We start from the raw sequence: 15990 nt of genomic DNA, 5'->3' as shown, positions 1-15990 counted from the left end.
CACACTGGATTCCCCTGCTCTACATCTGCAGCCTTGATTGCAGTCCATGGTTACTAACTACTTGCCGAGGAAAATGTAATTTCAAAAGCAAGTGGCTATGTCTAATATAAGACAAACTCACATTACTGATTATGAACAGAGCAGTACTTTTACATTTCCAATAGTTATAAACGCTGTTTCCCATGGTGACATCAGCGGCGCCGTGGCTTAGTTGGTTAAAGCGCCTGTCTAGTAAACAGGAGATCCTGGGTTCGAATCCCAGCGGTGCCTTTTGTCCTAATTATCTTATCTTTCTACGTCCTTTAAAAATATAAAACAAAAATGCCGAAATAATTCAAATCTATTTCAGAAGAACCATAGTTTGAATATTTTGCAGAAAGATAATCCAAGAAATGTGCCTTGCACATCTTGTATAAAAGATTTCTACTACTTTTTGTGCGGAAGGCAGAATCAGCAGGTTTGAGCGTCTGCGGCTCAGGCGTCCGGTGTGTGGATAACGTGCTGATTTGCGAAGGAAAATTGTGATCGGTTTTGTGCTGAACCAGGCTTGGCTGCTTTTAAAAGGGAGTGGCAAACATCGCCATCTTCTGGAGGACTAAAACACTACATGCAGTAACCTTTAAACACCAGTAGGGGAAGTAGAGAGGGCCAAAACTGTCAACATGAATCCGCCCTTAATCAGACAAAGAGTAAGTGCATTTTAGTAGGCCTATATCTGAATAAGTATTTATATTTAATTATATGTTTGAAATTTTATGCTGTTAAAAAAGCAATCAGATTTCACTCGATTTAAATGAGCATGAATTCATTTTCAGAATGTTAATACCCTGTTGCTTTTTTAAAAAAAAGAAGTACACTATTTATTTGTGAACTGGTTATTTACAATAAACGATCACATAAAAACAATGCATTTATACAGCATTGATACAGTGACCTTGCAAAAGTATTAACATTCATCTCTCACACGTTTGTCATTTTACAACAAACTTTAAAGTACTTTTTTTACACCATGATGTAAAGCTAAAAAAGGAGAAAAATAAAAATTTAAAATAACAGCTGTTTACACCATTGTGAAAATTATGATTTATCGAAAATTGCAACAAAAAAACATAAATAAAAATAAAATAAAATAAAGGAAAGTGAACAAATGTGGAAAGTTTAACAAGGTATGATGAAGTTACATTAAAATAAAAAAAAGTAATAAAGCGTCAGCGTTAGAACACCATGATCCAGCCTCTTAATTTGAAAAGTTGAAATATATTCCCTCCCCTCCAGTGTTGCTTTTATTTTGAAGAGTCAAACCGGAAGCCGCGTGTCTTACGCCGTCTGCCTGCTTTGCTCCGACTGCAAAGGACACAATGCACGTTTCCTGCGCGGAGCCGCCGGCGGCGTGTCGGAGCTGACAGCAGATGCTGGAGCCTCGCTGCGTCCCAGATGCGGAGCCCCGGATCCTGAGCGGACCATGGGGCCGAAACAGCCGCCGCCCCCGCCTCCGCCGCCGCCGCCGCTGCTGCTGCTGCCGCTGATCGGACTGCTGTGGTGCCGCTGCGCCCCGCTCTGTGCAGGTGAGAAAACAACAATCCCTCCATCCATCCCTCCATCCATCAGCGCAGAACCCATGTTTTTATACCTGTGTTCCTCACATTCAATGAACCTGAGTTTTAGCTTTTAATCGCTTCTGATGTGTTTCTCACTAATCACACCCGAATAAACCCGAATAAACCCGGGGCAGCATTGTTCCTGCTGAGCCTTCAGAGGTTTTCATGTTGTGATCTGGAGGAGGAAGCAGCGTGTCAGTCATCCTGCTCAGAGCATTGATCTGTGGTGGCTAAATGATCAGGGCGAGTGTAGAAACATGGATGCTCTTTCACAAATGTGATGCTGCTATCAGCATTACATCACTGCCTCTCTCTGCAGCCCCGCTCTTCCTCCTCCTCCTCCTCCTCCTCTCTGTGTCTCTGCACCTTAATGGATTGACAATAGAGTTGATGCTGAAGCTGCAACACATGCTCTTTAGAGGTCTGTGTGTGACACTGAGACAAGTGATTCGCACACCTTCCCAAATGCAGACAGACGAATGCAGACACTCATCATCATCATCATCATCATCATCATCATCATCATCATCATCATCATCATCATCATCATCATCATCATCATCGCCTTCATTTATGGGACTTTAATGATGATTTAAACTGAATTGAGAAGACACAGTTGGAATTGCTGGAAACTAGAGTTGGCGGCACAAGTTCAGATCTATTTTTTTATTTTTTTAAAGCACAGTTAAAGTTTCAATAGAGTCGGGCTGCACCAACCGGACCTTTTTCTTAAAAGGCCGATTTTTGCTGAGGGTTTTATCTTGTTGTTCTTGTCTGAAAAGTCACTAAATGTAGCAACAGAATCGCGAAGTTGGAATCTGCGGCTGGCCAGTAATCAGCCTGCTTCATCAAACCCAAAACCGGCCTGACCCTGAGCATAATGCAGCCACCACTATGCCTCACAGCTAGTGTAGTTGTTTTGGGTTGTTGGGCTCACTTTTATCCCGACCCTGACCCTGACATGACCATGTTGTGATTTAAATCCAGGTTTAAGCCGATTCTCCGGTTTTTTGGAGTGGCTCGATGTCACCAAACTCCACTAAATGTGTGCTGGTTATGACTGTGTGCTCACGCTGCGTTGGGGGAAAAAGTGTGACTGGATTATTAAAAATAAAAACACCTCCACCGTAGGGCTCTCCACTTAGGAAACAAACATAGTTACGAATGTAAATAAATGCATTCGTAACTATGATCAAAAAAGATTAAAAAAGATAAACTGTTTGCAAGCAACAAACTGTACTTCAAGGCCAAAATGCGTAAAAAAGAAATGTGTGATACTTTTAGGTTATGAAGAATATTAGAATTTTATCACCACAAAGTTTTTATTTATTTTTTTCATTCCTGCTTCCGGTCCGGACTTTGACTACGCCGTTGCAAAGCGAGCTCCAAATCCTCCTCCTTCCGCCGCTCTGCAGGTCGGTTGGTCAGTGTGAGGCGTTTGCTGCTGAAGCTGACAGAGGGAGCAGAAACATTCTGCAGCCCTGCTGGGTCCGCGGCCAAAGACGTCATGTTAGTCGATATCCATCACTTGCTTTTAATGACACCACACACACACACACACACACTCCTCTTGCTTCACTCTGCTGCTGATCAAGTGTGAAAGGCTTTAAAAACAAGCTCACACACCCTCAGCAGAACCCAGTCCGTCTCTGGGTGTCTTTTATCACAGACATAAATATTCTCCGATCAACATCTCGAGCTTTTAGCAGGATGAGTTTTCAGATCGGCCAACATCAGCTCTACGTGCCGCTCCAGACGTTTCGCTCTTATTTTGAAGAAAAACAGAAGTTGACTTTAAAGTGGTGGGTCATCACCCTAACCCTGACCTTGAAGACCTGATGGAGGGAGGTTTTCAGGGTGGATCCTGAGGCGTCTTGTTTGCTGCAGGAGCATCGGGATCCCAGAGTGCGGCTGCTGACGCTCAGCGCCTCACTCTGGCGGCGCCGTTGCTCGGCGACAGAGATGCCGTTGCCTTGGTTGCCGCTTAAGCTCCATCTGGATCTCTTTGGGTCTACAGTCACTGCAAGAGACTAAAACCATAACAACAATCTTACCAAAGTGTTTTTGGTTTTGCTTCTGGTGTGAATATCTTGAAACTAACTGGTTTCAAGTCAACAATCCTTTAATAGTGATTAAAAATTTTGCATATTATTCCACTTGCAAGACGTTTTTTCTGCTACAGGAGAAATAATCTGCCAGTGATTTATTTTTTTACATCAAAATTAAGATATGATTTAAAACAAGCTGCTTTGTCCTGCTGAAAAGTTTCATGTAAATCAGTTTTGTCTTATTTAAAGTGTACTGAGATGTTTGCACTAGAAACTAGAACAAAAATACTTTTTTTTTTTTTTGCTGCGTTTAATCAGCAGTCCCCAAATTATGTAAGATCATGTTGGTTTTTAAAATGTCAAAATGTTTAGTTGCAAATATTTGTAGGCACGTCTGAGCACATTAGTGTCACAGAAATTATTTTCTTCGGTGAGTTTGCTTAAAATGTAAATCTATTTACTGGATTACGTTTAAAAGAAAATTCTGTTTATTTTGGTCAGACTTTGGCTTGTATGTTATATTAAATCATAAAATGCAGGTGTTTAGGTGTTTACAGCGACTAAAATGTGTTTCAACAAAAATATAGATCTTTTTTTTAAAAAAAGGTGTGTAAAGCATGGACGGGGTAAAGCAGCAGTCACAGAGAAATGGCAAATTAAAAATAATAGTTTAGGCTTTTATTCCTAATGTTTGATGTAAAACTATAAAATTATTGAATCAGGACAGTTTCAAATGCATTTTTTTCCCATATTTATGCTACTCTTTTTTATTAATCCTTATCATATATTTTAAATTTCAAATTAGATCACATGCAGGACGTTTTGCTTCATTAGAAAATCTATTTTACAATTCATTTTCAAAGGCATTTATGGGAGTGAAAAAGCACCATGTGATATGTATTGTATTATATTATGGTTTGCTGCTTATGGTTATGGTCCAGAGTGTTGGTGTGTTGCAGCGGCCTGCACGGAGCAGGTGGAGGTCCACACGGAGCGGAGGGGGGTCCTCTACAGCCCGGCCTGGCCCTTGAACTACCCGCCTGGCCTCAACTGCAGCTGGCACATCCAGGGGAGTCCGGGGGAAGTGATCACCATCAGGTAGGGTCGCTGCTGCGCATGTTTCCTTTCTTCCTGCAAAATAAAAGATAAAAAAAGAAAAAAACAAAACACCGACACGATCCGTCCTGGGCTCCAGCTTCCGTAACTTTGACCTCATGGAGTCGGGAGGATGCTCGGCGGACTGGCTGCTGATGACGCCCACGCGCAGCGGCGAGTCCAGGCTCTGCGGCTCCGTGCTGCCCCCTCCTTTTATTTCCACCAGAGGGCGCGTTTGGCTCTACTTCCACTCTGGAAGCAACAGCGCGGGCCAGGCGCAGGGCTTCCGGCTCTCTTACATCAGAGGTGAGAAGGGAACACTTTCTCTGCGCTCCGGTTTGCAAATAATAATAATAATAATAATAATGTATTAAAAAAACATTATACTCCACAAAATATTTCACTTCACAGTCAGACATGACAACAGAAACTTGAATGCGTTTCATTGGGATTTTATGCGATAAAAAGTGAGTGTAAACTAGAAGGACGGCGCTGCATGTTTTTCTGAGGAAATAAATAATGTTTTGACGTGTCTTTCTGCCACTAGCGATTATTTGAGGAATCTATCAGTCATTCTGATGATTAATCGATTAATAGAGTAAAAAAAATGAAATAACAAGCTAAATGCCGCTTCAAGAGTTCTGGTTTCAAGTGGCCTTTTTTGTGTTTATGCTCAAGTTAAGGATTAATCAGTTACTGTATTAGTCGACGATTATTTCAGTAAGCAATTCATCGCGATTAATCTGATTAATTGTTTCAGTCCTAATGCTGACACTGATTTACACACTGACCTGTTCACTGGCTTCCTGTGAATTCCACAGATTAAAATCTCACTTTGCAGACACTCTGAGCTTTCTCTCGTTTACTTGGATTCCATCCATATTTTTTTTCTTTCTACTGAACCACCCACCAAACAGAATCAGAAGTTGTCAACTTCAGTGTTGATTTTCTGTTTTAGAGTTATCTGCTTGTAGTTTTTAGTCGGTTTTGGTTCTTCAGGAGGAGAATGTTTGTTTACGGTAAGCAAATTTCCGGTAAGCTTCATAGCATCAAACCGGGTCCTGGTTCGATGCATATGCTGAGGCCAAACCTTAGCTTTTGGGTGAAATATAAAACTGAACTCTGCAGGTCACCTCGGTCAGAGCAGCTGCCAGTCAGACGAGTTCCTGTGCGGGAACGGGAAGTGTCTTCCTCGCTCCTGGAAGTGCAACGCCCAGGACGAATGCGGCGACGCGACAGATGAACACGGCTGCTTCCCGCCTCCCACCGAGCCCCTCCCCAGCCTCTGCCCCCCGGGCTCCCTGCCGTGCACCGAGGCCCAGACCACCCGCTGCCTGCCCGCGGCGCTCCGCTGCAACGGGGACCGAGACTGCCGCGACGGGAGCGACGAGCTGCGCTGTCCGGACACCGCCTGCGGCAAGCGGCTGGGGAACTTCTATGGCTCCTTTGCCTCGCCGGACTTCTTCCACGCCGACCGGAGCTCCGTGACCGAGCTGAGGTGCTCCTGGCTGCTGGACACCCAGGACCCCAAGCCCATCATGCTGCAGCTGGACCTGCAGCTGGGGCCCGGGGACTCCCTCCACGTTTACGACGGCCTGCTGCAGCGGGCGGAGCATCTCTTGCAGGTGCTGTCGCATCACAACAACCAGAGGCCGGCGCTGCTGGAGTCCAGCCGGGGCCAGATGAGTGTCCTGTACATGGCGCAGCCTCACAGCCCGGGGCGAGGCTTTAACGCCACCTACCAGGTGCTTCCACCTTCCTAAGCTCCATGACACAGTAGAAAACAAACCAGTGGGGGCCAACTGAATAAATGTATTCATTTATTTCATGCCCTTTACAGTTTAAAATGGGCATGTCACGTGTTGATATGAACAACATTTGGATTTTGATACATAATCTAACCCCTTCTCTCAAAAGTCAAATAATTAGATTTGTTTGTTTCGTTGTTTTATTTTTTTAAATCTCTCATGCTCCCAAGTCATAATCTTATACTTTATATTATCTTTCTTAATAAATCTTTTATGTAAATGTTTCAGCATTTTAAATATAACTTCCACAGTATAATAATCTATTACGTTATGGAATAAATACATAAAGTTATATTCATATATATCTGTGTCATCACCCCTAGGACATTTTTCTGGGGCCACAGTTGTCATGACGACCTGTTTCTGCGTAGACAAGCAAAGTCTATACATTTATTCCACGTCGTGTCCTTTCCTCTGCCTCAAAGGTCAAAGGTTACTGTTTTCCCGGAGAGCACCCGTGCGGCAGCGAGCAGGGCTGCTACTCCGAGCACCAGCGCTGCGACGGCTACTGGCACTGCCCGTCGGGCCGCGACGAGGAGGCCTGCGCCGCGTGCCCGGACGGGGAGTTCCCGTGCGAGGGAGGCGGAGGCGCGTGCTACGCGGCGTCCGAGCGCTGCAACAACCAGAAGAGGTGTCCGGACGGCTCGGACGAGAAGAACTGCTTCGACTGCCAACCCGGAAACTTCCACTGCGGCACCAACCTGTGCATCTTCGAGACGTGGCGCTGCGACGGCCAGGAGGACTGCCTGGACGGCAGCGACGAGCGGGACTGCCTGGCCGCCGTGCCCCGCAAGGTGATCACGGCGGCGCTCATCGGCAGCCTGGTCTGCAGCCTGCTGCTGGTCATCGCTCTCGGCTGCGCGCTCAAGCTGCACTCGCTGAGGAACCGGGAGTACCGGTGAGAGATATCGCAATCCTACGCAGTGAATCGATTAATTGCGTGATACGTTAAAAGTAGCTCAATAATTTCCATTTGCACGATGGTTTGTTTTCTACCAAACACTGTCTGGTGCTTTGGTCTCAACTCGCCCTTTGTGTTTTTTTGAATGGTACATTTTGTTTACAGATTTCAGTGTCCATTTTATGTGTCGTTGTTTGTTTATTTAGGATATTTAAAATGTCTTCCAGTTCCAGTGTTAAATGTCCTTTAGAAATCAAAGTTTATTGATCTTCGGAAGGGTTGCATTATGTTATCAGTACATTTGTTGAAAATGATCTCAAATTATTTGTTTATTGGGTTTTAAATTTATGTCTTCATTGCATAAGACTTTTTTTTATCTGATTTTCTGAGGTCACCACTGGATGCATGCATTAGATAATCTAATGTGTTAAAACATTTCTTCGTTGACTCTTCTTTTTGACACATAACATTTCAACAAACATGTGCTGACCTATGTGGTCGTAATCAACCAAAGTGAGGAAAAGGTCAAAGGGAACGAATACTGATGCAAGGAATAGCATCAGTGTTGATGCTTTTGTCTTTATTTATTTTTTAGTACAACATGTTTTCTTCTTGGCAGAAGCTGTGATACACAGGAATACCTGATTGAGTCTAATACTTTTAACTGGAGCTGGTGGAAATAAACAATGATAATAATTAAATATAACACAGGTTGTCTCGTTTCTCACTGCTGCTCTAATTGCAGAGCCTTTGAGACTCAGATGACTCGCATGGAGGCAGAGTTTGTTCAGAGGGAAGCCCCCCCTTCCTACGGCCAGCTGATAGCCCAGGGTCTCATCCCCCCGGTGGAGGATTTCCCAGCCTACAACCCCACCCAGGTAACGCCATATGGGCTCTGCATCGAGGAAATGTACGGTGACACAGCACCAGACATGACCTTCATTTCCGTTCCCCCCTGCATTCAGGCGTCGATGCTCCAGAACCTGCGGCTGGCGATGCGCAGGCAGATCAGGCGTCACTCCACCCGCCGCTCCACCTCTTCCTCCTCCCGCCGGCGCCTCGGCCAACTGTGGAGCCGGCTGTTCCGCCCCGCGGGTCGAGCCAGGGGCCACGCCGCCCTGCTGGACCGTGCTGAACCCGCGCAGGTCACGCTGGGGCTCCAGAGCTACCACGCCGTGAGGGAGGAGGGCTCCCTGGGGCCAGGAGCTGCAGTGCAAGACGTGGCTGAAGATGGAGGCTCGTGCTCGGCTGCAGTCGACCTCCAGGCTAGCGCGCCCGAGAGCCCCGCGTCACCGCTGTCCCCGCACTCTGTGAACAGTTCCGACTCGGAGGCCCCATCGCCCGTCGGCGGCGTTCCCCAGTCAGACCCGGCCGGCCCTCAGGGGGCTGCTGCTCCTCCCTGCCCCCGCCGGCCATCAAAGAAACTGGTTCTGGAACTCGCAGTCAACCTAAAGGGCGTTTCCTTAAAACGCTACTCGCCCGTGGGGCCGTTTTCCCCCATGTCGCCTCCCGCGCTGGAGAGCAGCTCCTTGACGCAGTCGGAGCGACGTCATCCTCAGGGTTCAGCGGTGACATCACCCTCTGAGAGCGTGCCTCCGTCAGTGGAAGGAGAGGAACTTGACGGCCATTTTTCTGTGGACGTGCCAAGTGAGGAAAAGAGCGATGTGGACGGAGAGCGAGCAAGCTGACTCAGCAGCTTCCACACAGCGAGGAAGATGAAGACTCAGGGAGGGAAGTGCCATGAAACATAAAAAGCTTTCAGTGGGGGAAAACTGGAAAATGTTCCAATCAAGTGTCCTTCTAATGTGTCTGAGACCTGAGTGACGGTCCATATTCTGACTGCTTACTACTCTGTCCTGATGTGAATAAAACCAGCAATGTGTGTTGTTAATTTCCTTGTGGAGCTCACTGAGGGTTGGAGCGACTCTGATCAACCTGCTTAGGCCAACAGATAAAGAAAACAATTCTCCTGAGCAAGCCAAAACAGCTTCGCATTGCTGCCCAGAGCCATTACACACCGCTACCGACTGTGAGCCGTTGAGGCCTATCGACGAACCTCTTCCCCGCCCTCTCCTACAAGATGATATTTTACCATAATTCTTAACATTTGGTCCCAGTCTGCCACGTTCAAGATGGACGGTGGAGATATTTATTGCTTCTGTTCATTTATTGAAGAGGCGAACCGTTATTTTAATCGATCACTGGTTGGTTTCATTCTCACATCCAGGTTAGTCCTGCCACTGGTTTCTCATTTCTCACGACGTTGATTTATGTTTGATATTTATTTATTGCTGCTTTGTGACGCACCATCTTCAGCAAAAATGTGGAAGAAACAGCCTCAGAATTTAGTTGTAGCTAAGAAGAGAATATTGCATAACAAGCCGGTTAATAAGTCAGGATATGTGTTTGGTTAGCTAGCCTCCGGTTACGACTGTACGGTAGTTTTATGAGTGATGGATGGAACTCCCTTTAGTTTCAAAGGCAGGATTTTTTGTGAACACTTCATAATTGGGGAAAAAAAATATTTCAGCCAAATTTGTCTGTCTTGTAAGCATGAGGAAAGTTCAAAGGCTTTTCAAGCCAGCTCAGTGGCATTGTGCAAGCAACAGGTGGGGGAAGGGCAGCGTTGTACTCTATGCTTGACGCAACCAGAGAAAATTCTGGTCGCTCCAGTGCTTTCTTGAATGGAGAAAGTCCTGATGGTATGATGGAAGATTTTGAAACAGAAACTTTTTAAAAACCTTGGTTTGCCTCGATACCAGCACTAATACCAGGACTAATCCGAATTATGTGACACATAAGAAGTATGTTAAAATTTTACTGTGTGACAAATAAATGAGTTGGTTTTTATATTTAAAAAAAAATACTCGGGTCTCCTTGAACTGAGTTAGCCAACATGAACGCTTCACATCACATTTATGGTTTAATGGCTGTTAGCTGGCAGTTAGCTAGCTTAGCATACAGACCTGAAACAGAAAAGTGGTTTGCTCTTTTTTTTTTCTTTTTTTTTTGTTGTTGTCTGTGTGTTGAATTGGATACTTGCGGTTGTAATATCTGTCAAAACTTATCATTTTTTTTTAAACGTGTGCAGTGTACATTAGCAAGTTAGCTTAGTGCAAAATTAGAAAATTGGAGGAAGGGATACATTTTGCTGCTTTTCTGTTTTCATTCTTTGTTAGGTTAGACTAACAACTTGCTTCAGGTTTTATATTTAAGATTAAATGAGGTTCCTCAAGATGTTTTTACCTCATTCCACCTGGCTTAAGCAGGGAAGCAGTTAGCTTAGCACATTTAGCAATTGGTAAAAAACAACAAAAGTCTAAGCAGCTGTTTCCTCTTGGTTTTGAACTTTGCATTAAGCTAATCTTGCTAGAAGGCTTATATGTTATATATGTAACACTAATAATATATTTTTTAATGAAACTTGTTTCACCTTATTTTGTGAAATATCGACAAACAGGAAACAGTTTCAGCTTGAAAGATTTTTCCTGCGTTTTTCTGCTGCCAAATGAATTTTCAACACGTTTTTGGATACAACTCCAATTTTTGCTTAACGTTCCTTATTTGCCACATCATCAGTTTTTGGGGTGAACCCAGAGGTCAAAGACCCCGGATGTTGCCTGTAAATGTGCGTAGCCACGTTACATGTTCTTTGGCTTGTATCTGCAGTGATTGTGAAGACAATGGAGATGAACGCTACAGAGCTGACGTAAACTTCTCACTGTTCGTGGAACTGCTCAAGGAAATGATGAAAGAAGTTTTTCCCAATAATGAGACAATAAAGAAAATAACTATTTTTCAGTTTTCGGTTGAGACTTGTGTGGCTATCTTCCATTTTCTGCTCGTGTCTTGGCGCGTTTTGTAAATGCCATTTTTCGAAAGCAGGAGCCGCTTCTACCAATCATAGACAGAAATGTAGTTTTTCTATTTTCCTGTTGAACTATGGCGCCAATATTTTTGCAGTAAAACGAAGGAATGGTTTAACTTTGTCCAGGAAAGCAAGAGACATTGTTAGGAGCTTAATGTGGGTCGATGAATGAAACTTTTAGTTTTGTCTTATCCAGCTTGCTGAATGTTCCAAGCTACGCAGGGGCCTCAAACTCCAGTCCTCGAGGGCCACTGCCTGCAGTTTTTAGATGTGCCACATACAAAATGCTGGAATGAAACGGCTTAATTATCTCCTCCTTGTCTGGATCATTTTTTTCAGAGCCTTGCTAATGACCTAATTTTTCTGTTCAGGTGCAGCAGAGTCACATCTAAAAGTTGCAGGACATGGGGCCCTCGAGGCCTGGAGTTTGAGGCCCCTGATTCACAGGCTTTGACAACCTATTCATACCTCCTGAACATTTTCACATTTTGTCACGCGTCATTCAATAACACTGTATTTGACTTTGATATGATACACCAACACAAAGTAACAAATTGCTTTTGAAGTGGGAAGAAAATGGTTTTACAAATGAAAATCTGGAAAGTGTGTCATGATTTTTTTCACAGTCAATTTTCTGAAGGAAAACGTCTGTGGAGGCCAAGTTAATGTGAAGTAATATTCAGTTATTGTTAAAACATTTTGTTTAATATGTAATTTAATAAGTGAATTTATTTAAGTTTAGGAAGAATTATTAGTACTGCATGTAGCTAATTTTGTAATGTTTTGTTGTCAATGAGTGTTTTATTTTAAGTTGTATGTTTATAGTTTAAGTGTCCATTTCGCAATTTATGCAAATGAGGTGTGGACGCTGTAGCGTTAACAAGAAAGAAAGGCGCTGCTAGTTTATCTACAGAGCCACACGGTTTTTCAACCGTAGTTGTTTGTGAAGGTTAGATAAGATACAACTGCTCTTGTAAAGGATATCTCACAAAACTGTGGAATAAATTTTTGTTTTGCATCCTTATTTCGGAGCGCTGTGGAAGTTTTTATTTTCCTCTACAAACACGCGAGTGGATATAGCAAAGAAACCTTGTGGCATCACATTTCGTTGAAAAACCTGCTTTGTGGATTAATTATCATCTGTGGACGGATTAAAGCAGCAAAATCAAGCTGGAAGAAAAGTGAGTAGTGTAAACATTTCAGCAAAAAAAAAAAACTGCCGAGTCATTGTGGATGCTAAGTGCTCTTCGACACAATCTGCAAGCTTTTCGGATCAGAAAGGGAGTTTTCTGCTGTTGCTGTTTGGATATTTAATGTCATGGACGTTGAAAATGAAGATATCGTGGCTACAATGGAAACTAGAGCAGTAAAACTCACACCTAAAGCTATGGAGGAAAAGTTGCAGCGTGCAATTGGTTTACGAAGAGCCAAGTTAGCAAAGTTAACAGGCACAGAATCAGGTGCGTCAGCTGATTGAAACTGAAGATGATATCAGCTTAACTGAAGCAAACCAGTTAATGAAAGAATTTAATAGACTGTTTGGAGAGTTTTGTGGTTTGAACACAAACGTGAAGGAGCTGCTCCAACAAATGTCAGAAGAGGATTTAAAATTGGATCAAGAAAACTGGTTTGAACCTAAGGCTGATTCTTTCAAGGCTTTTGCAGAGACAGCTTTGGCTTGGATTGATGGAAAGGCTAAGAACACACAGAGAGCTGATGACGAGGAGATCCATTCGACAGCGTATCTAATGCATCTTTGTCAAAAAGAAGTCATAAGAGCTCTTCTGAACGTGGTTCTTGTGCATCATCGACTGCCTCTTCCACACGAATGAAAGCAGAGTTGGAACGAGCTAAGTTGTTGGTTCAGGCATCATCTTTGAAACAAAGACACTTACTGGAGGAAAGAGAGGCTAAACTCAAAGCTGAAAGGGAGGAGCTAGAAATACAAACAGCTCTAGCAGCAAATGAGGCAAGATGAATCCTATCAGAATATAAGTGTTCATCTAAGGCATCCAGTCGTGCATTCAAAGTGGATGGAATGAACTCCTATGTGACTTCTCACAGAGCTGAAGATTTGTTTGCTCAGCAGCAGTCAAATAATCCTTTCCCAACACAAGAGGGTCAAATTCAGAACAATAACGTTGTCCAAAACATGCAGCAAACACGCGTGGTTACCTCTCATCCAGCACAGACGCCAAGTGCCCTGCAGGATGTAGTCGAAGTGCTAACAAAGCAGCAGAAGTTGGCAGCATTGCCCCTCAGAACATTTCCGTTTTTAAAGGGGACCCATTAGAGTATCGGCTGTTCATTCGGGCATTTGAACATGGGGTGGAGGATAAAACCGAAAGCGACAAAGACCGGCTGTACTACATGGAACAGTACAAGTGGACAGCCACGAGAATTGGTAAGAAGTTGTCTTCATATGGAACCAACGCGTGGGTATAAGGAAGCTAAGAGACTTTTGGAAGAGCACTTTGGCAACACCTACAAGATATCGGTGGCATACGTTAACAAAGCTCTTGGTTGGCCAACCATCAAGGCTGACGATGGAGAGGCTCTTCATGCATTCGGACTATATCTCACTGGATGTCGTAATGCAATGGCAGATGTAGAGTATATGGAGGAGTTGGACAACACAGCCAACATGCGTGCCATCATTGCCAAGCTCCCATATAAATTGAGAGAAAGGTGGAGATCGCATGCTTGTGGAATCTTGGACAAAGAAAAGCGCAGAGTCAAGTTTGCCGATCTGGTGGATTTTGTCAATAAACAGGCCAAAGAAGTTTTACATCCCCTGTTTGGTGACATAAAGGACAGCACCTTAAAGCTTCAAGTTAAAGGACAGGTGGATGAAAGGTTGCAAAGAAAAAGTGGCTTCAAAAAGGGATTCACCACAGCTGCAACTATTACCACTACACAGGACACACAAACCAAGGCAGAGAAAAAGGTCAGCAGAAACCAGACGTGTGCATTTTCCAAACCTTGTCTCTTCTGTCATGGTGAGGAGCACACTATGGAACAATGTAAGAAGATGAGGAAGTCACTTCACAAGGAAAGATTGATTTCTTGAAAACTAAAGGATTGTGTTTTAGCTGTCTTAAAAAGGGACACATGAGTAATTTATGCAAAGAAAAGGCCAGCTGTCAGGTTTGTGCGCAATACCATCCCACAGTATTACACATAAAGAAAAGGCCCAGTTGTGTTAATAACGAGGCAGGGCCTGAAGTGGCAACAAGAGAGGGAGAGGAACAACCGACAGAGTCAGTTGTGAATGGATTTGTGGAAATGGATGCACCCACTTATGGTGCAGAGAAACCAGAACACATATTGGCGATAGTTCCAGTCAAAGTCAAACTAAAAAGAGGTCAAAAGGTGACATACACCTATGCATTTCTAGACCCAGGCAGTACAGCTTGTTTTTGTACTGAAGAGCTGATGCATGAACTCAATCTTTCAGGCAAAAAATGAACATTTTGCTGAAAACAATGGGAGAAGAAAATGTCGTCAGTAGTCACGTGGTTTCTGGGTTGGAAATAAGCAGCTTAGACAATAATGATTTTTTCGAGCTGCCAGAAATGTTCAGTCACAGCAACATCCCTGCTTCTATCTGTAACATTCCTTCACAAGATTACGTGAACAAATGGCCCTATCTTCAGCAGGTGTCAATACCTAAGATTGAAGCAAAGGTTGGACTTCTGATTGGGACTAATGCTCCTAAAGCCATAGAACCTTGGCAGGTTATTGCAAGTGAAAGGGGAGGTCCATACGCTGTGAGAACCAGGCTTGGTTGGACCATCAGCGAACCCCTCCAAGGACACATTTTACAAAGTGCAACGCAAGGGTTGATTCAAGTTTCAGCAAATCGCATATCAGTAAGCAGATTGGATGAACTGTGGAGTCAGCAGTTTAAAAGTGACTTTCCTGAGAGTGAAAGAAATGAGAAACAGGAAATGTCAAGGGAAGATTTGCAGTTTTTGGATATTGCAACAGTCAGTTACCATTGTGAATGGACATTACAGTATTGCTTTGCCATTACGGAACAAGCATATTCGGATGCCTAACAACCGTAAAGTGGCAGAGCAACGTGCCTTAAACCTAAGGCGGAAATTGGAGAAGACTCTTCATTTCACACTGAATACTCAAGTTTCATGAGTAACATTATAGAAAAAGGTTACGCGGTGAAAGTTCCAGAAGAAGACCTTGATCGTGACGATGGGAAGGTTTGGTATCTGCCACATCACGGAGTCTACCATCCTAAGAAACACAACTTAGAGTGGTTTTTGACTGTGGAGCGTCGTACAAAGGCACCGCTCTAAACAACCAGTTATTACAAGGACCAAATCTTACGAGTACTCTGCTTGGAGTAATTATCAGATTCAGGCAAGAAGAGGTGGCAGTTATGGCAGATGTGGAAGCAATGTTTCACCAAGTAAAGGTACCTAATGAAGATTCAGACCTTCTACGGTTTCTGTGGTGGGAATCTGGCGACACTACTCAGAAAATGGTGGAGTACAAGATGGTGGTTCACATTTTTGGCGCAACTTCGTCGCCAGCTGTGCTAGTTTCGCTCTCCGCAAATGTGCCGAAGACAACCGAGACCAGGCCAACAATCAAGCAGTTGACACAATGCTACACAACTTCTATGTAGATGATTGTTTAAAGTCTGTGAGCT

At 43.9% G+C, this 15990-nt stretch overlaps 1 protein-coding gene and 1 non-coding gene across 3 annotated transcripts; both read left to right on the top strand.

Annotated features, from left to right (window-relative positions):
- Window positions 1-196: 196 nt before the first annotated feature.
- On the top strand, window positions 197-270 carry trnat-agu (transfer RNA threonine (anticodon AGU)). Its single transcript has one exon. It is a non-coding gene; the product is annotated as a tRNA-Thr (tRNA).
- Window positions 271-1237: 967 nt separating this feature from the next.
- On the top strand, window positions 1238-10873 carry lrp3 (low density lipoprotein receptor-related protein 3). 2 transcript variants are annotated; one of them, XM_055060039.1, is made up of 7 exons: window positions 1238-1565; window positions 4606-4744; window positions 4842-5047; window positions 5870-6486; window positions 6975-7447; window positions 8196-8328; window positions 8416-10873. In XM_055060039.1, the coding sequence occupies exons 1-7, from the start codon at window positions 1463-1465 to the stop codon at window positions 9136-9138; spliced, it is 2394 nt and encodes a 797-aa protein (XP_054916014.1). In that variant the 5' UTR covers window positions 1238-1462; the 3' UTR covers window positions 9139-10873. The 2 variants fall into 2 exon arrangements, with proteins under 2 accessions (XP_054916014.1, XP_054916013.1); XM_055060038.1 differs by having other exon boundaries at window positions 4588-4744.
- Window positions 10874-15990: the final 5117 nt, after the last annotated feature.

This window comes from Poeciliopsis prolifica, unplaced genomic scaffold (assembly GCF_027474105.1).
Source record: "Poeciliopsis prolifica strain line A6 unplaced genomic scaffold, Auburn_PproV2 SCAFFOLD057, whole genome shotgun sequence".
Lineage (NCBI taxonomy): Eukaryota > Metazoa > Chordata > Actinopteri > Cyprinodontiformes > Poeciliidae > Poeciliopsis > Poeciliopsis prolifica.
Note: the sequence above shows the minus strand (reverse complement) of the source record. Positions and strands in the feature narration are given on the sequence as shown.